The sequence below is a fragment of the Salvelinus fontinalis genome, chromosome 4, assembly GCF_029448725.1.
Source record: "Salvelinus fontinalis isolate EN_2023a chromosome 4, ASM2944872v1, whole genome shotgun sequence".
In the NCBI taxonomy this organism is placed as follows: domain Eukaryota; kingdom Metazoa; phylum Chordata; class Actinopteri; order Salmoniformes; family Salmonidae; genus Salvelinus; species Salvelinus fontinalis.
Window position 1 is genome coordinate 29,217,031 of NC_074668.1, and position 26,343 is coordinate 29,243,373.

The 26,343-nt window shown below is 42.3% G+C and overlaps 1 protein-coding gene across 1 annotated transcript in view; it reads right to left on the bottom strand.

Moving 5' to 3' along the window:
- The window catches only part of LOC129853478 (hexokinase-2-like), a 58,887-nt gene extending 46,574 nt beyond the window's left edge, over positions 1 to 12,313 (bottom strand). Inside the window, exon 1 of the mRNA XM_055919571.1 lies at positions 12,003 to 12,313. Coding sequence (XP_055775546.1) covers positions 12,003 to 12,065 — 63 coding nt within the window. The 5' untranslated portion in view covers positions 12,066 to 12,313. The remainder of the gene's footprint in view (positions 1 to 12,002) is intronic.
- Between the last annotated feature and the right edge of the window lie 14,030 nt (positions 12,314 to 26,343).

Sequence of the window (26,343 nt, forward strand, 5' to 3'; positions counted from 1 at the left end):
ATGCCAACAGTCAGGTGGTAATGCCCGCTTTGTCATGATAATAGTAATGGTTCAGAATCTGAACAGTGTGACTGTTTCCACAGTCTGGGTGACATTACAGACAAGCAGTCAACAGAGAGACTACACAATGGAAAATCATAATTATCTATCTTATTTGTTAGGCACGTCGTCTACAATAGTCCTAGACCCATTTCACTGTCAAAGTCAAATCTGACTACCTCTGTAGGCCTCAACTCAAACCTCCGATAAAATGTTGTTGTACTGGAAGTCACATTTCCCCAGGGCTAACTAACCCCACCCCCTGCATTACTGGTTGGCTCCAACTCCAGGAACTGAATGGCTCTGCTAGGCAGCAGCCATAAGAACTGTACAAGCAGCTGATTTCACACACGGCCCAACCACATTACTCTAAATACCAGGAACCTCACTGACTTGCAAAACGTGTCCGGCAGCAAGGAGCATGTGACTGGAGGAAGGGGGAACACGAGACGAGTGAAAAGGTCTAGCAAACCACAAACCAAATATTATGGCTTTATTGTATTTGTCTCAAATGGATAGACCTAGCTGTCTACAGTAAAATCCGTCAAACTGCAACATATCAATGATATCAGCATGTATAGGCTAAACGTGGTAGACTGCTGCCTTGCACAATCACGTGGCCCAGCGCCACAAAGTAAGACCCTGGTACAGTGGCTGAATCCCGAATGGCACTGTATGCATGCAGTTACACACACAACTTTTGACCAGAAGGCTCTAGTCAAAAGTAGTGCACGACATAGGGAATAGGGTGGCATTTGGGACACATCCCCTTAAGTCACCTTGGCCTGAAGGTCCTGGCTAGCAAAAAGACTGAGGAATAAATATCTGATACAGACAGAACACAACGTTCCAGCAGCAACCTGGAACAGACTGACCGTACAACATTCAATCTGAAACTGGAGATGGACTTAGAAAGCAGAACCTCACCAGAAAGGGAGGGGTAGAGGGAAAATGGGGAGTAGCGAGGGAAGAATGGTCGAGACATTATGACACTACCATAGCCACAAGAAGATGTTGTGAGTTAATGGAAGGCCTTAAATTTTACGTCATTAAGGTCTACATGACATTAGACATTCTCAGTATATTTTTTAATACTACACAAATGACGGAAATCTACTCTGACACTGTCAAACAGATAAATAAAAATGATAATAAATGACCAATTGTAGAATATTAGGAGATAACACAATATTAGAGATAACACATACATACAAGACCAAAAGTACGTGGACACTAGAGGTTGACCGATTAATCGGAATGGACGATTAAATTAGGGCCGATTTCAAGTTTTCATAACAATCGGAATTTTAGGACACCGATTTAGCATTTTTTTTTTTTTTTTTTTTTTTTTTTTTTACACCTTTATTTAATCTTTATTTAACTAGGCAAGTCCGTTAAGAACACATTCTTATTTTCAATGACGGCCTATGAACGGTGGGCTAACTGCCTCGTTCAGGGGTAAAATGACAGATTTTCACCTTGTCAGCTCGGGGGATCCAATCTTGCAACCTTACAGTTAACTAGTCCAACGCAATAACGACCTGCCTCTCTCTCGTTGCACTCCACAAGGAGACTGCCTGTTACACGAATGCAGTAAGCGCCAAGGTAAGTTGCTAGCTAGCATTAAACTTATTACTAGTAGCATTAATAGCATTACTATTAAGTTGGTCCCCCCCTTTCTGCTATAACAGCCTCTACTCTTCTGGGAAGGCTTTCCACTAGATATTGGAACATTACTGCGGGGTCTTGCTTCCATTCAAATACAAGCACATTAGTGAGGTTGGGCACTGATGTTAGGCGTTCCAATTCATCCCAAAGGTGTTCGATGGGGTTGAGGTCAGGGCTCTGTGCAGGCCAGCCAAGTTCTTCCACACAGATCTCGACAAACCGTTTCTGTATGGACGTCGCTTTGTGCACAGGGGCATTGTCATGCTGAAACAGGAAAGCACATTTTTGTTATAATGTTATTGTATACTGTAGCGTTAAGATTTCCCTTCACTGGGACTAAGGGGCCTAGCCAGAACCATGAAAAATAGCCCCAGACCATTATTCCTCCTACACCAAACTTTACAGTTGGCACTACGCAGTCGGGCAGGTTGCGTTCTCCTGGCATCCGCCAAACCGAGATTCGTCCGTTCAACTGAAGAGTGATTCATCACTCCAAAGAACACGTTTCCACTGCTCCAGAGGCCAATGGCGGCAAGCTTTACGCCACTCGAGCCGACGCTTGGCATTGCGCATGGTGATCTTAGGCTTGTGTGCGACTGCTCGGCCATGAAAAGCCATTTCGTGAAGCTCCCAACGAACAGTTATTGTGCTGACATTGCTTCCAGAGGCAGTTTGGAACTCAGTAATAAATGTTGCAAAGACAGATTTGCAAGAGCACTCTTCGGTCCCGTTCTGTGCGCTCTGTGGCCTACCACTTCTCGGCTGAGCCGTTGTTGCTCGTAGACATTTAGTTTTCACAATAACAGCACTTACCATTAACCGGGGCAGCTCTAGCAAGGTAGAAATTTGACAAACTTACTTGATTGAAAGTCACTGAGCTCTTCAGTAAGGCCATTCTACTGTCAATGTTTGTATATGGAGATTGCGTGGCTGTGTGCTTGATTTTATACACCTGTCAGCAACAGGTGTGGCTGAAATAGCTGAATCCACTAATTTGAAATGGTGTCCACATTAATATACACTACAGTTCAAAAGATTAGGGTCACTTAGAAATGTCCTTGTTTTTGAAAGAAAAGCAAAATGTTTTGTCCATTAAAATATCAAATTGATCAGAAATTCAGTGTAGACATTGTTAATGTTTTAAATGACTACTGTAGCTGGAAACGGCAGATTTTTAATGGAATATCTACATAGGCGTACAGAGGCCCATTATCAGCAACCATCACTCCTGTGTTCATTATTTTAAAAAGGCTAATTGATCATTAGAAAACTATTTTGCAATTATGTTAGCACAGCTGAAAACTGTTGTTCTGATTAAAGAAGCAATAAAACTGGCCTTCTTTAGACTAGTTGAGTATCTGGAGCATTTGTGGGTTCGATTGCAGGTTCAAATGGCCAGAAACAAAGAACATTCTTCTGAAACTTGAGTCTATTCTTGTTCTGAGAAATGAAGGCTATTCCATGTGAGAAATTGGAGAGAAACTGAAGATGTCGTGCAACGCTGTGTACTACTCCATTCGCAGAACAGCACAAACAGGCTCTAAACAGAACAGAAAGAGGAGTGGGAGGCCCCGGTGCACAAGTGAGCAAGAGGACAAGTACATTAGTGTCTAGTTTGAGAAACAGGCGCCTCACAAGTCATCAACTGGCAACTTCATTAAATAGTACCCGCAAAACACCAGTCTCAATGTCAACCGTGAAGAGGCGACTCCGGAATGCTAGCCTTCTAGGCAGAGTTCCTCTGTCCAGTGTGTGTTCTTTTGCACATCTCAATCTTTTCTTTTTATTGGCCAATCTGAGATATTGCTTTTTCTTTGCAACTCTGCCTAGAAGGCCTGCATCCCAGTTGCCTCTTCACTGTTGAGGTTGAGACTGGTGTTTTGTGGGTACTATTTAATGAAGCTGCCAGTTGAGGACTTGAGGCGCCTACGTAGATATTCCATTGAAAATCAGCCATTTCCAATAGTCATTTACAACATTAACAATGTCTACACTATTTCTGATCATGTAGGGAACTTCTTATGGCTGCATGGGCAGTATTTAGTAGCTTGGATGAAAGGTTCACAGAGGTGCCCATAGTAAACTGCCTGCTCCTCAGTCGCTAATATATGCATATTATTATTCATATTGGATAGAAAACACTCAGAAGTTTCTAATACTGTTTGAATGATGTCTGAGTATAACAGAACTCATATGGCAGGCAAAAACCTGAGAAAAATCCAACCAGGAAGTGAGAAATCTGAGGTTGGTCGATTTTCAACTCATCGCCTATTGAATACACAGTAGGATATGGATCTGTTTGCACGTCCTACGGCTTCCACTAGATGTCAACAGTCTGTAGACCCTTGAATGAAGCTTCTACTGTGATGTGGAGCCGGATGGGAGCTGTTTCAGTCAGTGGTCTGGCAGACAGCCAGGTCACACGCATTTCACGTGATAGGGACTTGCGTTCCATTACTTCTATAGACACAAAGGAATTCTCCGGTTGGAACGTTATTGAATATTCATGATAACATCCTAAAGATTGATTCTATACTTAGACACAAAGGAATTCTCCGGTTGGAACGTTATTGAATATTCATGATAACATCCTAAAGATTGATTCTATACTTAGTTTGACAAGTTTCTTCGACCTGTAATATAACTTTTTGAAGTTTTTGCCCGACGTTAGGCTGGACCTGCACGAGCGTTTGGATTTGTTTACCAAACGCGCTTTACCAAACGAAAATAGCTATTTGGATATAAAGGATGGACATTACCGAACAAAACAAAAATGTATTGTGGAAGTGGGAGTCCTGGGAGTGCATTCCGACAAAGACCAGCAAAGGTAAGTGAAGATTTATAATGCTTTTTATGAGTTTTGTTGACTGCACAATTTGGCGGGTAACTCTATGGCTTGCTTTTGTGGCTTAACGCCGTTTTCAGATTATTGAATATTGTGTTTTGCCGTAAAGCTTTTTTAAATCTGACACAGCGCTTGCATTAAGAACAAGTGTATCTTAATTCCATGTAAAACATGTATCTTTCATCAAAGTTTATGACGAGTATTTATGTTATTTGACGTGGCTCTCTGCAATTTCTCTGGATATTTTGGAGGCATTTCTGAACATGGCGCCAATGTAAACTGAGGTTTTTGGATATAAATATTAACTTAATCGAACAAAACATGCATGTATTGTGTAACATGAAGTCCTATGAGTGTCATCTGATGAAGATCAAAGGTTAGTGATTCATTTTATCTTTCTGCTTTTTGTGACTCCTGTCTTTGGCTGGAAAAATAGCTGTGTTTTCTGTGATTTTGTGGTGACCTAACAATCGTTTGTGGTGCTTTCGCTGTTAAGCCTATTTGAAATCGGACACTTTGGTGGGATTAACAACAAGATTACCTTTAAATTGGTATAATATACATGTATGTTTGAGGAATTTTAATTATGAGATTTCTGTTTGAATTTGGCGCCCTGCACTTTCACTGGCTGTTGTCATATCATCCTGTTAACGGGATTGCAGCCATAAGAAGTTAACCAGCATGGCTACAACAGCATTCTGCAGTGATACGCCATCCCATCTGGTTTGCGCTTACTGAATTTTGCGCTCATTTGTTTATCAACAGGACAATGACACAACACACCTCCAGGCTGTGTAAAGGCTATTTGACCAAGAAGGAGAGTAATGAGTGCTGCATCAGATGACCTGGCCTCCACAATCACCCAACCTCAACCCAATTGAGATGGTTTGGGATGAGTTGGACCGCAGAGTGAAGGAAAAGCAGCCAATAAGCGCTCAGCATATGTGGGAACTCCTTCAAGACTGTTGGAAAAGCATTCCAGGTGAAGCTGGTTGAGAGAATGCAAGAGTGTGCAAAGCTTTCAAGGCAAAGGGTGGCTACTTCGAAGAATCTAAAATATATTTTGATTTGTTTAACACTTTTTTGGTTACTACATGATTCCATGTGCTATTTCATAGTTTTGATGTCTTTACTATTATTCTACAATGTATAAAATAGTAAAACCCTTGAATGAGTAGGTGTCCAAACTTTTGACTGGTACTGTGGACACTGCACATAATTTTGCCCAAATTATACAATTACTCCTGTCTGAACACTGCACATTTGTGGCCTGCTGGAGGTCATTTTGCAGGGCTCTGGCAGTGCACCTCCTTGCACTAAGGCGGAGGTACCGGTCCTGCTGCTGGGTTGTTGCCCTCCTACGGCCTCCTCCACGTCTCCTGATGTACTGGCCTGTCTCCTGGTAGCGCCTGCATGCTCTGGACACTACGCTGACAGACACAGCAAACCTTTTTGCCACAGCTCGCATTGATGTGCCATCCTGGATGAACTGCACTACCTGAGCCACTTGTGTGGGTTGTAGACTCCGTCTCATGCTACCACTAGAGTGAGAACACCGCCAGCATTCAAGTGACCAAAACATCAGCCAGGAAGCATAGGAACTGAGAAGTGGTCACCACCTGCAGAATCACTCCTGTTTTGGGGGGTGTCTTGCTAATTGCCTATAATTTCCACCTTTTGTCTATTCCATTTGCACAACAGCATGTGAAATTTATTGTCAATCAGTGTTGCTTCCTAAGTGGACAGTTTGATTTCACAGAAGTGTGATTGACTTGGAGTTACATTGTGTTGTTTAAGTGTTCCCTTTATTTTTTTGAGCAGTGTATATATTCTATCCACATTCTGTGCATGTCTATACATCACATACACACACATAGTTGAAGTCAAAAAAGTTAACATGCACTTAGGTTGGAGTCAATAAAACTCGTTTATCAACCACTCCACAAATTTCTTGTTAACAAACTATAGTTTTGGCAAGTCGGTTAAGACATCTACTTTGTGCATGACAAGTCATTTTTCCAACAATTGTTTACAGACAGATTATTTCACTTATAATTCACTGTGCCTTTAAAAAGCTTGGAAAATTCGAGAAAATGATGTCATGGCTTTAGAAGCTTCTGATAGGCTAATTGCCATCATTTGAGTCAATTGGAGGTGTACCTGTGGATGTATTTGAAGGCCTACCTTCAAAGTCAGTGCCTCTTTGCTTGACATCATGGGAAAATGTAAAGAAATCAGCTAAGACCTAAGCAAATTAATTGTAGACCTCCACAAGTCTGGTTTATCCTTGGGAGCAATTTCCAAACGCCTGAAGGTACCACGTTCATCTGTACAAACAATAGTACGCAAGTATAAACACCATGGGACCACGCAGCCGTCATACCGCTCAGGAAGGAGACGCATTCTGTCTCTTAGAGATTAATGTACTTTGGTGAAAAAAGTGCAAATCAATCCCAGAATAACAGCAAAGGATCTTGTGAATATGTCCGTAAAAGGTGCCTTTACGAACATATTCAATCAATCCCTATCCCAGTCTGCTATTCCCATGTACTTCAAGAGGGCCACCATTGTTCCTGTTCCCAAGAAGCTAAGATAACTGAGCTAAACGACTACCGCCCCGTAGCACTCACTTCCGTCAACATGACGTGCTTTGAGAGACTAGTCAAGGATCATGTCACCTGCACCCTACCCGACACCCTAGACCCCACTCCAATTTGCTTACCGCCCCAATAGGTCCACAGATGACAGAATTGCAACCACACTGCACACCGCCCTAACCCATCTGTAAAAGAGGAATACCTATGTAAGAATGCTGTTAATCGATTACAGCTCAGCATTTAACACCATAGTACCCTCCAAACTCGTCATTAAGCTCCGGACCCTGGGTCTCGACCCCGCCCTGTGCAACTGGGTCCTGGACTTTGAGGGTAGGAAACTCAGGTGGTGAGGGTAGGAAACAACTTCTCCACCCCGCTGATCCTCAACACTGGGGCCCCACAAGGGTGTGTTCTCAGCCCTCTCCTGTACTCCTTGTTCACCCATGACTGCGTGGCCATGCACACCTCCAACTCAATCATCAAGTTTGCAGACGACATTACAGTGGTAGACTTGATTACCAACAATGACGAGACGGCCTACAGGGAGGTGAGGGCCCTCGGAGTGTGTCAGGAAAATAACCCCACACTCAATGTCAACAAAACAAAAAGGAGATGATCGTGGACTTCAGGAAACAGCAGAGGGAGCACCCCTATCCACATCGACGGGACAGTAGTGGAGAAGGTGGAAAGTTTTAAGTTCCTCGGCGTACACATCACAGAATACTGAAATGGTCCACCCACACAGACAGCGTGGTGAAGAAGGCGCAACAGCGTCTCTTAAACCTCATGAGGCTGAAGAAATTTGGCTTGTCGCCAAAAACACTCAAACTTTTACAGATGCACAATCGAGAGCATCCTGTCGGGCTGTATCACCGCCTGGTACGGCAACTGCGCCGCCCACAATCGTAAGGCTCACCTACACCACCCGATGTCACAGGAAGGCCAAAAAGATCATCAAGGACAACAACCACCCAAGCCACTGCCTGTTCACCCTGCTTTGCTGCAGGAGGGACTGGTGCACTTCACAAAATAGATGGCTCATGAAGAAAAATATGTGGATATATTGAAGCATCATCTCAAGACATCAGTCAGGAAGTTAAAGCTTGGTCGCAAATGGGTCTTCCAAATGGACACTGACCCCCAAGCATACTTCCAAAGTTGTGTCAAAATGGCTGAAGGACAACAAAGTCAAGGTATTGGAGTAGCCAACACAAAGCCCTGACCTCAATCCCATAGAACATTTGTGGGCAGAACTGAAGTGTGTGCGAGCAAGGGGGCCTACAAACCTGACTCAGTTACACAAGCTCTGTCAGGAGGAATGGGACAAAATGTACCCAACTTATTGTGGGAAGGTTACCTGAAACGTTTGACCCAAGTTAAACAATTTAAAAAGGCAGTGCTACCAAATACTATTTGAGTGTATGTAAACTTCTGACCCACTGGGAATGTGATGAAAGAAATAAATCACTCTATTATTCTGACATTTGACATTCTTAAAATAAAAGTGGTGATCTAACTGACCTAAAACAGGTTATTTTTACTAGGATTAAACATCAGGAATTGTGAAAAACTGAGTTTAAATGTATTTGGCTACGGTGTATGTAAACTTCTGACTTCAACTCTATTTATTCCCCGGACTACAACATTGCTCATCCTAATATTCCTATATTTTTGAATTCCCCTCTTTACTTTTAAAATGTATTGTTAGATATTACTGCACTGTTGGAGCTAGGAACATAAGCATTTTGCTACACCCACAACAACATCTGCTAAATACGTGTATGCAACCCATAATATTAGATTTCACACAAAATAGCCCTGTCCTGCTACAAGCAACACAAAGCTCTCATAGATGCTGCCCTTGCCACATATGCAGCACAGCTGAGAGGGAGAGTGTGTGTGTTTGGGGTAGTGAACCTAAACCTAAGGTGAGTGAGATGGAGAAGGGTGAACAGAAGATAAGTTACCAACCTGGTCTCAAAGCATTTTGTAATATTCTGTACGTAAATTCAAAACATTACTTTTAGGCAAAGGGGGATACCTAGTCAGTTGTACAACTGAATGCCTTCATCTGAAATGTGTCTCCCGCATTTAACCCAACCCCTCTGAATTAGAGAAGTGCGGGGGGCTGCCTTAATAGACATCCACGTCGTCGGCGAAGGGGGAACAGTGGGTTAACTGCCGTGCTCAGGGACAAATCAACAGATTTTTAGCTTGTCAGTTCGGGGATTTGATCCAGCAATTAGTATATGTTACGTTTCATATGGTATGTATTAATTTGTGGATGGCCATCACCCATTTTGTATGATATGTTATTAATTACAATTCATATGTTACAAATTAACAAAACTTACAAAATGTTATGAATTTGGAGACCATATATGTTTGGAATTCTAGCTAACTGACTAACGTTAGCTTGCTAGGGTTTATGGTTAAGTTGAGTTGTTAGGTTAAAGGGTTAGGACTAGCTAAAGGGGTTAAGGTTAGGGCTAGAAGAAGGGTTCACTAAAAGGGTTACGGTTAGGGTTAGCTAACATGCTAAGTAGTTGCAAAGTATCTAAAAAGTAGGTAGTTGAAAAGTTGTTAATTAGCTCAAATGCAAAAGTTGTCGTTATGAGCTTCTTACTCGCACCCCGACCGACCAACCAACCTACTTAATAAGTAACCATCTGTCTTATTTAACCTCTACAGAGTACCTAACCCGGATCCGGGAGCACCCCCCACACCCCCCACACTGATTAGCATCGCTAGCATAGCGTCACAATTAAATAGTAGCATCTAAATATCATTAAATCACAAGTCCAAGACACCCAATGAAAGACACAGATCTTGTGAATAAAACCACCATTTCAGATTTTTTAAATGTTTTACAGGGAAGACACAATATGTAAATCTATTAGCTAAACACGTTAGCAAAATGACACCATTTTCTTACTCCAACAGTTTCTTACTCCATCAGGTGCTATCACCAATTCGGCTAAACTAAGATATTGATAGCCACTAACCAACAAAAAAATTCTTAAGATGACAGTCTGATAACATATTTATGGTATAGCATAGTTTTTTTTTTTAAATGTGCATTTTTCAGGTATAAATCACAGTTCTACATTGCAGCTGCAATCTGATATAGTGCTGATGCAGCTAGAACAATTACAGAGACCAACGTTATATAACTAATTACTTGTCTTAAAACATTTCAGAAAAAATACACAGCGTACAGACATTGAAAGCCCAACATCTGGTGAATCCAAACAATATTTCAGATTTTTTAAATGTTTTATAGCGAAAACAAAATGTATCGCTAATTAGCATAACCAGGCCAGCCAGAACCGGCTGGACGCGCCCGACCAGTTCACATGCACGACAGATATATGAAATAACATCGTAAATTGGGTCTTACTATTGCTGGTCTTTCATCAGAATGTTGATCAAGGTGTCCTTAGTCCTGATGAGTCGTTCAATCCATTCACAATGGCAACCTCCCCTCTTCATTTAGCCTGGGTACTGGTCGACTGGCACGGTCAATTCCCAAAGTTAAAAAACTCAAAGAACGGAACACGGCAAAACTCCCGAAAAAATTCTAATAATCTGATTAAACTATATTGAAAAAACATACATTACGGTGATATGGTCACATGTAGCAAACAAACTTCGACACGGAGATAGTTTTCATCCGTAACGTCAGCATAACAAAAGACAATGCCACCTCTGAAAACGCGCATCTCAGAAACCGGAAGTTGTCGGTCACGCTAAAGAAATAAGTCTTATTTCACGTCAGTACAAGATTAACAAAAAAATTCTCCTCTGACGTCTTCCAGACACCCAGAGGAAGAAGAAGGAAGTGTCATTCGGGTCATAGGTGGCGTGACCATATATAGGCAGAGCTTTGAAGCGAGCATACACATCTTGCAATCTTTTTCAGGCTCAGGGAAAGTGCTGTGAAATGACCTGTGTTTGACTCAGAGACTCAATTGGAACGGTTTTAGAAACCATAGCTTGTTTTCTATCCAATGCTATATGGTTATATGCATATAGTAACAGCAATAATTGAATAAGAGGCAGTTTAGTCTGTAGAGGCAATTATGCTAATGCGAAATAGCACCCCCTGTATTCTCAAGAAGTTAACCATACCAAATGTAACATATACTAATGGATTTACGTTTACCATGTTACGTCTAGTCTATGAGACCACGCTGGACTTACGTAGAAGCACTTCATGATAGGCTCATTTTCACAACCATTTATCCTACTACTGATGTAAAGATAAGTGTGCATGCATCCTGTCTAATTATGTGGATAGTCCTGTTTAGGTCAGTAATGAAGACAGTCTTACGTTTCAGGTTCAGCCAAGCTAAACTGAAATGCCAACCGTCTATTTCTCAAAACATTGCTAGGTCAGTGCTGCCATTTCTTGGAATCCCTGCCCATCCATAGACGGGGCCGACGGCTCTCGCTCTGGCATTGCATTGAAATGCGGAAACAAGAAGATGCGCAATTATTGCATATTAAACAAGTCAGTAAAAGTGAATAATACTTGGGCATATCTCGTCAGTGTCTTCAACTTGAATTTAGTTCGTTTGGATAGACATTGTGGGGCATTTGACGGAAAAGAAAACCTATTAACTACCAATCCTTAGAGGAAATTCGACACAATGGAAACTAGCTAGACGCTCCACTGACGCAATGCCAATATGATCCGAGTCATCACACGACACGTGTGGCGTACTTCAAGTAACCTAGCCTCTTCTTTCGAGTGCTAGCTAACCGGTCAACGGCCAATATCACTTGTAAAATATGTCCCTTTATAACATAAAGAGAGCAAAGACATGTAGCTATGTTTTCTAGGCACTTACTTGTTGAACTTTGTCATGGTGGAGCTCCGTGAAGTAGTAAACCAGAAGATGAGAGGCTATCATCGTCGTTGTAAATGTCCTTCTCTACCTCTTAGTTAGTTAGCTATGTCAATGTAATTATTTCCTATAGGGCTTGTTCGTTAAAGTTGTCGGCAACTAATCATAACGTCGAACAAAATCTTCTCTGGCCTTCGTAATGACAACTTTAGAGATGAAGGCTACAGAAGTCACATCGATAACTTCCACCTACTTCGAACAAGTAATTCTTAATATTCTTCGCGTCATTGCTGGCGATTGGCCACGAGGAAGGTGTGGCTTCTCTTCTTGTCTAACGATAAGCAAGTTATCATAATGATGAATATTATAATTGAACACAAGATGTCCTTAAATATTATTATTTGATCTCTCAGAGCAACTTTTAATTTTTTTTATATAAAATTAATATATCTTATTCATAGAGATCCAACTATAATCGAATATATATAAAACAGGAGTGAGTTTGGTTTGTAATACGGATTAAACTGATTTCAGAGTGCAGTTCCATCTTGACATGATGTTTCTGATTACAGGACTTAGAATGACAATTCACATTTCTTACATTCATGAACTGCCAGAAGAAGAAAAAATCTCATCATAGGAAGAAAAAGACTGTATGGGGGAAGAATACAATTTAAGGCAGGAAATTGACAGGGAGGAGAGAATTATTTCAACAACAATGTAGCAATACATCCAATTTAGCACATGCTGTAGCCTATTCAGGTGCCACATTCAATTGTGTAGCCTATCCTGTAGCCCATTCAGGTGTGTGTGTTTGATGTATTATATGCACCAAATCAAGGTCAGTCATTTTCTGCAACAAGTAACAACTGAAATCATACTGACAAGATCGCAGTACTTTGGTTCACATCTGCACTTCCCATGAAGCTGAATGACTAGGCATTACAGGGATCTGAGTATTCTTCTCTATTAGAACAATAGTAGGCTACTGTCTCAGAGGATGAGAGTTGGGGTCAGTTATATTTCAATTCAGAAAGTTTTTTGTGATCTTGGTATTTCAGCATGGACCTTAGATATAACCTTCAGATAATGGTGTGACTCAGACAGTGCTGCTCATAGAATCTCTGAGTTGGATACAATAAAACAGATCACAAGGTCAGAACATTGGGATCTAACTCCAAACTGCTGCTGCATAGCAGCTATTGTCCAGAAGAAATGCCACACCAACAGCCACTATTGTCACACCAGAGCAACGCAAACCTACTGGCTGAAGTATGCCTATCTCTTTGTCAGTACCTACGCAGTGGTCAGGCCATGTACTGGTCATTCTGCCAATTCTCATCCTCATTGTATCTCTCCATCCATCCATTGTATTCCTCTCTATTCATCTGAAACTTTCCCTCCTATGACTCCTTGTCGAAACCCTATGGGAGTGCACTAGGGAATAGTGCCATGTCAGAAGCAGTCCTTGTCAATACTGTGTTCCTTCCAAACACACACAGTACCACATTAAATCACGATTAAATTACCATAAACAATGCCATTGCAAAAGGCCATCAGTACTGATTACAGCCCTCACACTGTTCATATTGGACACAATTCAAACAAACACTCTTTCAATAAAATGTGCATTTTATATGAGTGTAGAAAAGATCAGTAAATAGTATGATGTTTCTAAATATTTCAAGGTTTGTATATCAATTGACTCTATTGCTCTTTTCCTTCTACTAATAAAGCATTGCTCATGCAACTCAGAAATACCAGCAACCAGTTTGGCATGTTTTGAGCACACAGATGTACACGTAAACATGAATGCAAATAGACATCGTATTGTCATGCTGCCTTAGGTCATGCATTCGACTAATGCTGTACGATATGATCATATTCTAAACACATGCTCATGTGGCAGAGGGAAATATCTGATCTAGCTCTGATCAGACTGAGGGGTGACTGGGAGTTTTAGGGCCCGTATTTATAAAGGGTCTCAGAGTAGGAGTGCTGATCTAGGATGAGGTCCCCTCTGTCAAAGCAATCTTATTCATTATGACCTAAAAGGCAAAACTGATTTAAGATCAGCACTCTTACTCTGAGAAGCTATATTAATACCGGCCCAGGTTCAGCTTTTGGATATAGCCTAACCCTCTCCTCTGTATTCTGGTTGTATTCCTTGTCTTCTGCTTGGACAGGACAGAATAAAAGGAGCGGCAAGATAAACTAGGTAATCCACGATGCAGGTATTAAAGGATTAGCTATTTATAACTCAAAGTTTAATGCCAAGTACAGTTGGCCAGAGTGTGAAATGTTTAGGATACTAAGCTATCGTGTAGAGATAATGCTGAATAACATTTTTATACCATATATTTATAGTGTTATACATAAACTGTCTCCTATTCCTCAGTCATGATGTGACTTTTACGGTGAAAAACTCACATCAGGTTCAGACCGGCTCCTCCTGGCAAAGCCCCCCAAAATGGGTTATGTCATTAATTTAATGTTCAGCGATCCACTCACGTATCTCCCAGTTGTATTTTAGCCTACGAGAGAGACTACGACTGATGATAGAGCCTAAATGTCCAAGAAACAAATGAAATGTAATTTATGTGCTTCATTGCGAAACACACATATTTCATGCTCTGTTTTAACACAAACTTGTTTTTTTGTGGACCTGAGTGAAGATGTAGATAAAGGATATATAAATGCAGCCAGAGAAAAAACATGACATTCTGTATACTCTAGTCCAGGTCATATTTGAAGTATGCACTCTGTTTCTGATGTGATAACTGTAGCTTCTATTTTCCCAAAAATATATTACAGCACTCATGACCTCTAGTGGCTAACATTATTAGTACAGTTTTCAGCCAAGCTCAATTGCTCTAGCTCAGTGGTTCCCAAACTTTTTATAGTCCCGTACATTCAACCTCCAGCTGCGTACCCCTTCTAGCACCAGGGTCAGCGCACTCTCAAATGCTGTTTTTTTCCCATCATTGTAAGCCTGCCACACACACACTATATGATACATTTATTAAACATAAGAATGAGTGAGTTTTTGTCACAACCCGACTCGTGGGAAGCGACAAAGAGCTCTTATAGGACCAGGGCACAAACAATAATATAATAATTATCAATAATTCTGCTCTTTATTTCACCATCTTACACATAAATCCTTATTTGTTCATTGAAAATTGTGAATAACTCACCACAGGTTAATGAGAACGGTATGCTTGAAAGGATGCACATAACTCTGAAATGTTGGGTTGTATTGGAGAGAGTCTTAGTCTTAAATTATTTCCCACAGTCTGTGCCTGTATTTAGTTTTCATTCTAGTGAGGGCTGAGAATCCACTCTCACATAGGTACGTGGTTGCAAAGGGCATCAGTGTCTTAACAGTGTGATTTACCAAGGCAGGATACTCTGAGCACAGCCCAATCCAGAAATCTGACAGTGGCTTCTGATTAAATTCAATTGCGATTTCAATGTTGCAATTTCAATGAGGCTGTCTTGTTCAGATATCGGTAAGTGGACTGGAGGCAGGGCATGAAAGGGATAATGAATCCAGTTGTTTGTGTCATCCGTTTCGGGAAAGTACCTGCGTAATTGTGCACCCAACTCACTCAGGTGCTTCGCTATATCACATTTGACATTGTCCGTAAGCTTGAGTTCATTTGCGCACACAAAATCATACAATGATGGAAAGACCTGTGTGTTGTCCTTGTTAATGCAGACAGAGAAGAGCTTCAACTTCTTGATCATAGCCTCAATTTTATCCCGCACATTGAATATAGTTGCGGAGAGTCCCTGTAATCCTAGATTCAGATCATTCAGGCGAGAAAAAACATCCCCCAGATAGGACAGTCGTGTGAGAAACTCGTCATCATGCAAGCTGTCAGACAAGTGAAAATTATGGTCAGTAAAGAAAACTTTAAGCTCGTCTCTCAATTAACAAAAAAGTGTCAGTACTTTGCCCCTTGATAACCACCGCACTTCTGTATGTTGTAAAAGCGTTACATGGTCGCTGCCCATATCATTGCATAGTGAAGAAAATACAGGAGAGTTCAGGGGCCTTGCTTTAACAAAGTTAACCATTTTCACTGTAGTATCCAAAACGTCTTTCAAGCTGTCAGGCATTCCCTTGGCAGCAAGAGCCTCTCGGGTGGATGCTGCAGTGTACCCAAGTGGCGTCTTGCTTGCACGCACGTTACCACTCCACTATGTCTCCCTGTCATGGCTTTTGTACCATCAGTACAGATACCAATACATCTTGACCACCAAAGTGCATTTGGTATCACAAAGCTGTCCAGTACTTTAAAGATATCCTCTCATGTTGTCCTGGTTTCCAGTGGTTTGCAGAAGAGGATGTCTTCCTTAATTCACCCCCATTAACATAACGGACATATACCTGGAGCTGTGCCAGGTATGACTCATCCAGCTGTAGCGCCAAGAATTCACTGGCTTGTATGCTAAGCAGTAATTGTTTCAAAACATCTCCTGCCATGTCACTGATGCATTGTGAAACAGTGTTGTTTGATGAAGGCATTATCTGTATAGTTTTTTTGGCCTTTTCCCCCAGCATTGTCCCAGCCATATCTGTGGCAGCAGGAAGAATTAAGTCCTACACAATAGTATGGGGCTTGCCTGTCCTAGCCACTTGGTAACTCACCATATAAGACGCTTCTAGCCCCTTCTTATTCATGGTATCTGTTGCTTTTACAAGTCTTACTACACGAAAGTCCTCTTAATTCTTAATTCCCTTATTTTTCAAATTATCATGTTTTGTTTCTAAATGTCTGCGCAAGAGTGAAGGTTTCATCGAGTTGTGAGATAGTACTTTTTCACCAATAACACACTGTGGCTGAGGAAAGGCACTCTCCTAATATAAGTTAACACCAAATCAATGTAGTTTTCATCATATTTGCACCTCTTCGATGGTCCAACATCCCTGTCTGTTGTTCGGTGCTGTCCCGGGTAAGGGGGCAGTAGCTCTTCGGCTGCATCAGATTCCCAAATGTCAGTGTCCATGCTAGCTGGGCTAACAACAAATGTATAATTACTAATGCTAGCATTGGATGTACTCGTGGAAGCAGATCAACTTGTGTTGTCGACAGGTGTAGTACTGCTGGTAGTAGCAGTTCTACCAGTAGAGCTGGTATGTGTCTCTATGGATGCGGGCCTTACATGTTTTTAACCATTTATCAATTTCCGAGTAAACGGAATGAGCAGCAGCTACGTTTGGCTACATACGGACCGTTAGTGGAATTCCCGCGAGAGAGTAATGGTTAATGTGATTGGATGTTAATTATTTGATTAGGTTACCTGTATTTGACATTGTGTTGTTATTTCGCTGACCACTAGATGGTTTAATTTTATTTTTGGCAGTGAAACGAGACTACTCAGGCGAGAAAAAAACCTCACCCAAATGTTGGAAAATATAATTGGACAGTTAAAAAAAATATTTGGCGTACCCCCGATGGCATTGTGCGACCATTACTTGAGACCATAAGCCTCAAGTAAATCTATCTAGCGACGATTTGGTTAGGTACATTGGTGAACTTTCTTAAGATGAATGCACTAAATCGCTCTGGATAAGAGTGTCTGCTAAATGAAAAATTGCGTATGTGGGATTCAATTAATTACCGATACACATTGTCATTTATTTTCAGTGATGGAAAAAGTACCCAATTATCATACTTGAGTAAAAGTAAAGATACCTTAATAGAATATGACTCAAGTAAAAGTGAGTCACCCAGAAAAATACTACTCGAGTAGTCTACTGTAACATTGTAGCATATCAGATATGACCACACGTAAAATACATCACCATGAAAAGCTTGGAAGATAGTGCTGGAGTAATAAGGGTCCCCGAACGTGAGTCGATGGGTGACAGGAAAAAGGTGGGTCCTTGCTCCCAATTATCTCTAACGTAGCTAAATTCAGACGAGGAAACAAGGGACTTTATGTTCACACTGGAAGGTTATTGTGAAGAGAAGACGAATGGTAAACACCAAAGAACAAATGAGAGTGAGCGTAGCTGTAGGCGCAATATCAACACACAAACTCTACCTGTCGGCTAGCGGACTAAACTCCACTCCATGGTGATGGAAGTTTCTGACGAATTTAACCAACGGCGTAGAGCCGAGACCAGGCTTTGTGTAATCTAGCTCCGACTATATCGATTCGCCCTACATCAATATTTAAAAGTACAATTATTAAACGCCCACCGTGTACATATGTTTGTCCTCTGTAGTTGCATGCCTTTCTTTGTTTGCGGAATTCCATGCTTTTTAAATAAATGAAATACCACCACCGACTGTTTCCTTTTAGATTTAATGGGCATCTGCGCTGAGTTGCCATCTTAGAGAAACAGCAATGAGCAACCAGTTGGAGGGTGTATTTAAATGAAATAAGTGGTTCACTATTTCATAACTTGCCACTACAAAGTTAAGCTAACTTTAGGCACCACAAGCTAACAATGGAATGATGGGTGGGGGCATGTGAGTGTTATTTTATGCCCCTGATGTGTTTAGAAAAAGGAACAAAGGAGAATTAACTGTTTGCCAAATACATTTTTCAAAGTTGCATGTGTTAGTCAAGCACAACCACTATTTAATATTAGTCAACTAAGCGAGAACTTTCTTGCTCTCACAGGCTTTGGTCTCCACAAAGGTAGTAGGCGCAAGCGCATTGATGAGCAAGGAAATGTGCAGTATTTTTTTGTTGTTGAAACGTGCAGTCTTACGGCAGTTGAGTTTGCTTTACTATGTGGATGGAAATGGACATGGCAGAGAGAGCTGTTCCGCTAATTCCGTCCTTCACAAAAAGTTATGTTATGCCTACTGATCTTTAACAGTCTTAATCAGTTCTTCATCTGTCCTCTTGACATAGCTGAATGTCAAGAGTAGGCTGCTAATTATGTGATAATAGTCAGTTCACCAATGACAACAAAGCATGTTGAATGAATAGTAGCCTAGTAGTCAGACCTAACTTGATGAATTAGGTCAGGGATGGAGATCTGAAACAAGCTCATATACAGTGCATTTAGAAAGTATTCAGACCCCTTGACTTTTTCCAAATGCTGTTATGTTACAGCATTATTTTAAAATTGATTAAAATGTTTCCCCCCCCTCAATCTATACACAATACCCCATAATGACAAATCAAAAACGGGTTTGTAGACATTTTTGCTAATTAATTTTTATTTATTTTTTACAAAAAATAGCACATTTACATAAGTATTCAGAAACTTTACTCAGTACTTTGTTGAAGCACCTTTGGCAGCAATTACAGCCTCAACGCTACAAGCTTGGCACTTGTATTTGTGGAGTTTCTCCCATTCTTCTCTGAAGTTCCTCTCAAGTTCTGTCAGGTTGGATGGGGAGCGTCACTACACAGCTATTTTTAGGTCTCTCCAGTTGTTTGATTGGGTTCAAGTCCGGGCTCTGGCTGGGCCACTCAAGGACATTCAGAGACTTGTCCCAAAGCCACTCCTGCATTGTCTTGGCTGTGTGCTTAGTGTCGTTGTCCTTCTGGAAGGTTCTCCCATCTCCACAGAGGAGCTCTGGAGCTCTGTCAGAATAACCATTGAGTTCTTGGTCACCTCCCCGACTGAGGCCCTTCCCCCCCGATTCCTCATTTTGGCCGGGCAGCCAGCTCTAGGAAGAGTCTTGGTTGTTCCAAACTTCTTCCATTTGAGAATGATGGAGGCCACTGTGTTCTCAAATAAAATTTAATTTGTCACATGCGCCGAATACTTCAAGTTTATTAGACCTTACAGTGAAATGCTTACTTACAAGCCCTTAACCAACAATGCTTTAAGAAGTTTTAAGAAAAAAAGTTTTAAGTAAAAAATAGTTAAGTAAAAAATTGAAAATAAAAGTAACAAATAATTAAACAGCAGCAGTAAAATAACAATAGCAGGCTATATACAGGGGATACCAATACAGCGAAATGTGCAGTTAGTTGAGGTAATTGAGGTAATATGTACATGTCGGTAAAGTTAAAGTGACTATGCATAGATTTTATTTATTTATTTATTTTATTTCACCTTTATTTAACCAGGTAGGCAAATTGAGAACACGTTCTCATTTACAATTGCGACCTGGCCAAGATAAAGCAAAGCAGTTCGACACATACAACAACACATAGTTACACATGGAGTAAAACAAACATACAGTCAATAATACAGTGAAAATAAGTCTATATACAATATGAGCAAGTGAGGTGAGATAAGGGAGGTGAAGGCAAACAAAATATATATATAAATAAATAAAAAATATATAAAAAGGCCATGGTGGCGAAGTAAATACAATATAGCAAGTAAAAAAAATAACACTGGAATGGTTGGTTTGCAGTGGAAGAAGGTGCAAAGTAGAGATAGAAATAATGGGGTGCAAAGGAGCAAAATAAATAAATACAGTAGGTAAAGAGGTAGTTGTTTGGGCTAAATTATAGATGGGCTATGTACAGGTGCAGTAATCTATGAGCTGCTCTGACAGCTGGTGCTTAAAGCTAGTGAGGGAGATAAGTGTTTCCAGTTTCAGAGATTTTTGTAGTTCGTTCCAGTCATTGGCAGCAGAGAACTGGAAGGAGAGGCGGCCAAAGGAAGAATTGGTTTTGGGGGTGACCAGAGAGATATACCTGCTGGAGCGCGTGCTACGGGTGGGCGTTGCTATGGTGACCAGCGAGCTGAGATAAGGGGGGACTTTACCTAGCAGGGTCTTGTAGATGACCTGGAGCCAGTGGGTTTGGCGACGAGTGTGAAGCGAGGGCCAGCCAACGAGAGCGTACAGGTCGCAGTGGTGGGTAGTATATGGGGCTTTGGTGACAAAACGGATGGCACTGTGATAGACTGCATCCAATTTATTGAGTAGGGTTTTGGAGGCTATTTTGTAAATGACATCACCGAAGTCGAGGATTGGTAGGATGGTCAGTTTTACAAGGGTATGTTTGGCAGCATGAGTGAAGGATGCTTTGTTGCGGAATAGGAAGCCGATTCTAGATTTAACTTTGGATTGGAGATGCTTGATGTGAGTCTGGAAGGAGAGTTTACAGTCTAACCAGACACCTAGGTATTTGTAGTTGTCCACATATTCTAAGTCAGAGCCGTCCAGAGTAGTGATGCTGGACAGGCGGGCAGGTGCAGGCAGCGATCGGTTGAAGAGCATGCATTTAGTTTTACTTGTATTTAAGAGCAATTGGAGGCCACGGAAGGAGAGTTGTATGGCATTGAAGCTCGCCTGGAGGGTTGTTAACACAGTGTCAAGAGAAGGGCCAGAAGTATACAGAATAGTGTCGTCTGCGTAGAGATGGATCAGAGACTCACCAGCAGCAAGAGCGACATCATTGATGTATACAGAGAAGAGAGTCGGTCCAAGAATTGAACCCTGTGGCACCCCCATAGAGACTGCCAGAGGTCCGGACAACAGACCCTCCGATTTGACACACTGAACTCGATCAGAGAAGTAGTTGGTGAACCAGGCGAGGCAATCATTAGAGAAACCAAGGCTGTCGAGTCTGCCGATGAGGATGTGGTGATTGACAGAGTCAAAAGCCTTGGCCAGGTCAATGAATATGGCTGCACAGTACTGTTTCCTATCGATAGCGGTTAAGATATCGTTTATGACCTTGAGCGTGGCTGAGGTGCACCCATGACCAGCTCTGAAACCAGATTGCATAGCGGAGAAGGTATGGTGGGATTCGAGATGGTCGGTAATCTGTTTGTTGACTTGGCTTTCGAAGACCTTAGAAAGGCAGGGTAGGATAGATATAGGTCTGTAGCAGTTTGGGTCTAGAGTGTCTCCCCCTTTGAAGAGGGGGATAACCGCAGCTGCTTTCCAATCTTTGGGAATCTCAGACGACACGAAAGAGAGGTTGAAAAGGCTGGTAATAGGGGTGGCAACAATTTCAGCAGATAGTTTTAGAAAGAAAGGGTCCAGATTATCTAGCCCGGCTGATTTGTAAGGGTCCAGATTTTGCAGCTCTTTCAGAACATCAGCTGACTGTATGTGGGAGAAAGAGAAATGGGGAAGGCTTGGGCGAGTAGCAGAGGGGAGGGCAGTGCTGTTGATCGGGGTAGGGGTAGCCAGGTGGAAAGCATGGCCAGCCATAGAAAAAATGCTTATTGAAATTCTCAATTATAATGGATTTGTCGGTGGTGACAGTATTTCCTATCTTCAGTGCAGTTGGAAGCTGGGAGGAGGTGTTCTTATTCTCCATGGACTTTACAGTGTCCCAGAACTTTTTTGAGTTTGTGTTGCAGGAAGCAAATTTCTGCTTGAAAAAGCTAGCCTTGGCTTTTCTAACTGCCTGTGTATACTGGTTTCTAGCTTCCCTGAAAAGTTGCATATCACGGGGGCTGTTCGATGCTAATGCAGAACGCCATAGGATGTTTTTCTGTTGGTTAAGGGCAGTCAGGTCAGGAGAGAACCAAGGGCTATATCTGTTCCTGGTTCTAAATTTCTTGAATGGGGCATGCTTATTTAAAATGGTGAGGAAGGCATTTAAAAAAAATATCCAGGCATCCTCTACTGACGGGATGAGATCAATATCCTTCCAGGATACCTCGGCCAGGTCGATTAGAAAGGCCTGCTCGCTGAAGTGTTTCAGGGAGCGTTTGACAGTGATGAGTGGAGGTCGTTTGATCGCTGACCCATTACGGATACAGGCAATGAGGCAGTGATCGCTGAGATCTTGGTTGAAAACAGCAGAGGTGTATTTGGAGGGCAAGTTGGTTAGGATGATGTCTATGAGGGTACCCGTGTTTACGGAATTGGGATGATACCTGCTAGGTTCATTGATAATTTGTGTGAGATTGAGGGCATCAAGCTTAGATTGTAGGATGGCTGGGGTGTTAAGCATGTTCCAATTTAGGTCGCCTAGCAGCACAAGCTCTGAAGATAGATGGGGGGCAATCAGTTCACATATGGTGTCCAGAGCACAGCTGGGGGCAGAGGGTGGTCTATAGCAGGCGGCAACAGTGAGAGACTTGTTTTTAGAGAGGTGGATTTTTAAAAGTAGGAGTTCAAATTGTTTCGGAACAGACCTGGATAGTAAAACAGAACTCTGCAGGCAATCCTTGCAGTAGATTGCAACACCGCCCCCTTTGGCCGTTCTATCTTGTCTGAAAATCTTGTAGTTAGGGATGAAAATGTCAGAATTTTTGGTGGTCTTCCTAAGCCAGGATTCAGACACAGCTAAAACATCTGGGTTGGCAGAGTGTGCTAAAGCAGTGAACAAAACAAACTTAGGGAGGAGGCTTCTAATGTTAACATGCATGAAACCAAGGCTATTACGGTTACAGAAGTCATCAAAAGAGAGCGCCTGGGGAATAGGAGTGGAGCTAGGTACTGCAGGGCCTGGATTCACCTCTACATCACCAGAGGAACAGAGGAGGAGTAGGATAAGGGTACGGCTAAAAGCTATGAGAATTGGTCGTTTGGAACGTCTAGAACAGAGAGTAAAAGGAAGTTTCTGGGGGCGATAAAATAGCATCAAGGAATAATGTACAGACAAACGTATGGTAGGATGTGAATACAGTGGAGGTAAACCTAGGTAATGGGTGATGATGAGAGAGATATAGTCTCTAGAAACCTCATTGAAACCAGGTGATGTCATCGCATATGTGGGTGGTGGAACTGAGAGGTTGGATATATAGTGAGCAGGGCTAGAGGCTCTACAGGGAAATAAGCCAATAAACACTAACCAGAACAGCAATGGACAAGGCATATTTACATTAAGGAGAGGCATGCTTAATCGAGTGATCATAAGGGTCCAGTGAGTAGAGGTTGGTTGGGGGCACGGCGATCCAGACAGCTGGCCGGGTAGCTGGCTATCGGTAGCAAGATAACATAGGATGGAGGTCTGTTTTTATTTTATTTATTTTTTTATTTTTTTGTCACCTCGTTCGTTTCTGTCGGTAGATTAGTGGGGTTCCGTGTGGTAGAGGGGATCGATCCAATTGGCAAAATAGATATAGTGACCCAGGAAAAAAGAAAAAAAAAATTGTCCGGTATATTTATTTAGATAGCAGCCGATAAGACAGCTAATAATTAGCAGATGGGTATTCAGAAACGTCGCAATGGAAAAGCCTGTTGAAACCACCTCGGACAATTACGTCGGCAGACCAGTCGTGATGGATCGGCGGGGCTCCGTGTCGGCAATAAAGGGTCCAGTCCAATTGGCAAAAGAGGTATTGTAGCCCAATAATTCGCTGGTAGGCCTCTTCGGCTAGCCGGCAGATGGGCCTAGCTCGAGGCTAGCTCAAGGCTAACTGGTGCTTGTTTCGGGACAGAGGTATTAGCCAGTAGTAGCCACCTGGTTGCAGCTAGCTAGCGACGATGATCTGGTGTAATTGTCCAGAGCTTGCGTCAGGAATCCGGTGATGTGGTAGAGAAAAAGCAGTCCTATATTCTCTGGGTTGATATCGCGCCTGCAGACTGGCAGGTATTTGCCCGAGCTGAAGCTGGCTGGTGTCCGAGTTAAGGGCGAAGACCGCAGCAGTGGCTAACTGACTACTAGCTAGTAGCTAGTTATCTGGCTAGCTTCTGATTGGGGTTACGGTTCTAAAGTATAAAAAATAGCAGATCCGTACCACATTGGGTGAGGCGGGTTGCGGGAATGTATATTCAGTTCCAAGATGGAAAGTGAAATTAAAATATATACGAAATGTATACAAAAAATACGAGGACTATTTACGCGGGACAAGACGGGACAAGACAAGACAAATACACGTCCGACTGCTACGCCTTCTTGGAACTAATGTGATAATTAACAGAGTGTAGCAGCAGCGTAAAATAGGGGTCTGGGTAGCCCTTTGATTAGCTGTTCAGTAGCTTGGCAGTAGAAGCTGTTTAGAAGCCATGATAGTTTTTTGGTGATGTGGACACCAAGTAACTTGAAGCTCTCAACCTGCTCCACTACAGCCCCTTCGATGAGAATGGGGGCGTACTCGGTCCTCTATTATCCTGTAGTCCACAATCATCTTCTTTGTCTTGATCACGTTGAGGGAAAGGTTGTTGTCCTGGCACCACACAGGTCAGGTCTCTGACCTCCTCCCTATAGGCTGTCTTATCATTGTCGGTGATCAGGCCTACCACTGTTGTGTCATTGGCTAACTTGATGATGGTGTTGGAGTCGTGCCTAGCCATGCAGCCATGAGTAAACAGGGAGTACAGGAGGGAACTGAGCACGCACCCCTGAGGGGCCTCTGTGTTGAGGATCACCGTGGTGGATGTGTTGTTACCACCTGGGGGCGGCCCGTCAGGAAGTCCAGGATCCAGTTGCAGATGCAGGTGTTTAGTCCCAGGGTCCTTACCTTAGTGATGAACTTTGAGGGCACTATGGTGTTGAATGTTGAGCTGTAATCAATGAATAGCATCCTCACATTGGTGTTCCTTTTGTCCAAGTGGGAATAGATTCAGTGTCGAGTGTCATATAGATTGCATCATCTGTGGATCTGTTGGGGCGGTATGCGAATTGGAGTGGGTCTAGGGTTTCTGGGATAATGGTGTTGATGTGAGCCATGACCAGCCTTTCAAAGCACTTCATGGCTACAGATTTGAGTGCTACGGTGGTCATTTAGGCAGGTTACCTTAGGGTTCTTGGGCACAGGGACTATGGTGGTCTGCTTGAAACATGCTGATATTACAGATTCTTGCAAGCTGGTCAGCGCATGCTCAGAGTACGTGTCCTGGTAATCCGTCTGGCCCTGCGGCATTGTGAATGTTGACCTGTTTAAAGGTCTTACTCACATCGGCTACGGAGAGTGTGATCACACAGTCATCCGGAACATCTGATGCTCTCATATGCATGTTTCAGTGTTACTTGCCTCGAAGTGAGCATAGAAGTAATTTAGCTCATCTGGTAGGCTCGTGTCATTGGGCAGCTCGTGCTTCCCTTTGTAGTCTGTAATAGTATGCAAGCCCTGCCAAATACGACGAGCTTCAGAGCCGGTGTAGTATGATTCAATTTTAGTCCTGTATTGACGCTTTGCCTGTTTCATGGTTCGTCGGAGGGCAGGTGCGATTTCTTATAAGCTTCCTTGAAAACGACAGCTCTACCCTTTAGCTCAGTGCGGATGTAGCCTGTAATCCATGGCTTCTGGTTGGGGTATGTATGTATGGTTACTGTGGGGACGATGTCATCGATGCAATTATTGATGAAGCCAGTGACTGATGTGGTGAACTCCTCAATGCCATCAGAAGAATCCTGGAACATATTCCGGTCTGTGCAAGCAAAACAGTCCTGTAGCTTAGCATCTGCTTCATCTGACCACTTTCTTAGGGAAAGGGAAAAGGGGATACCTAGTCAGTTGTACAACTGAATGCCTCCAACTGAAATGTGTCTTACGCAT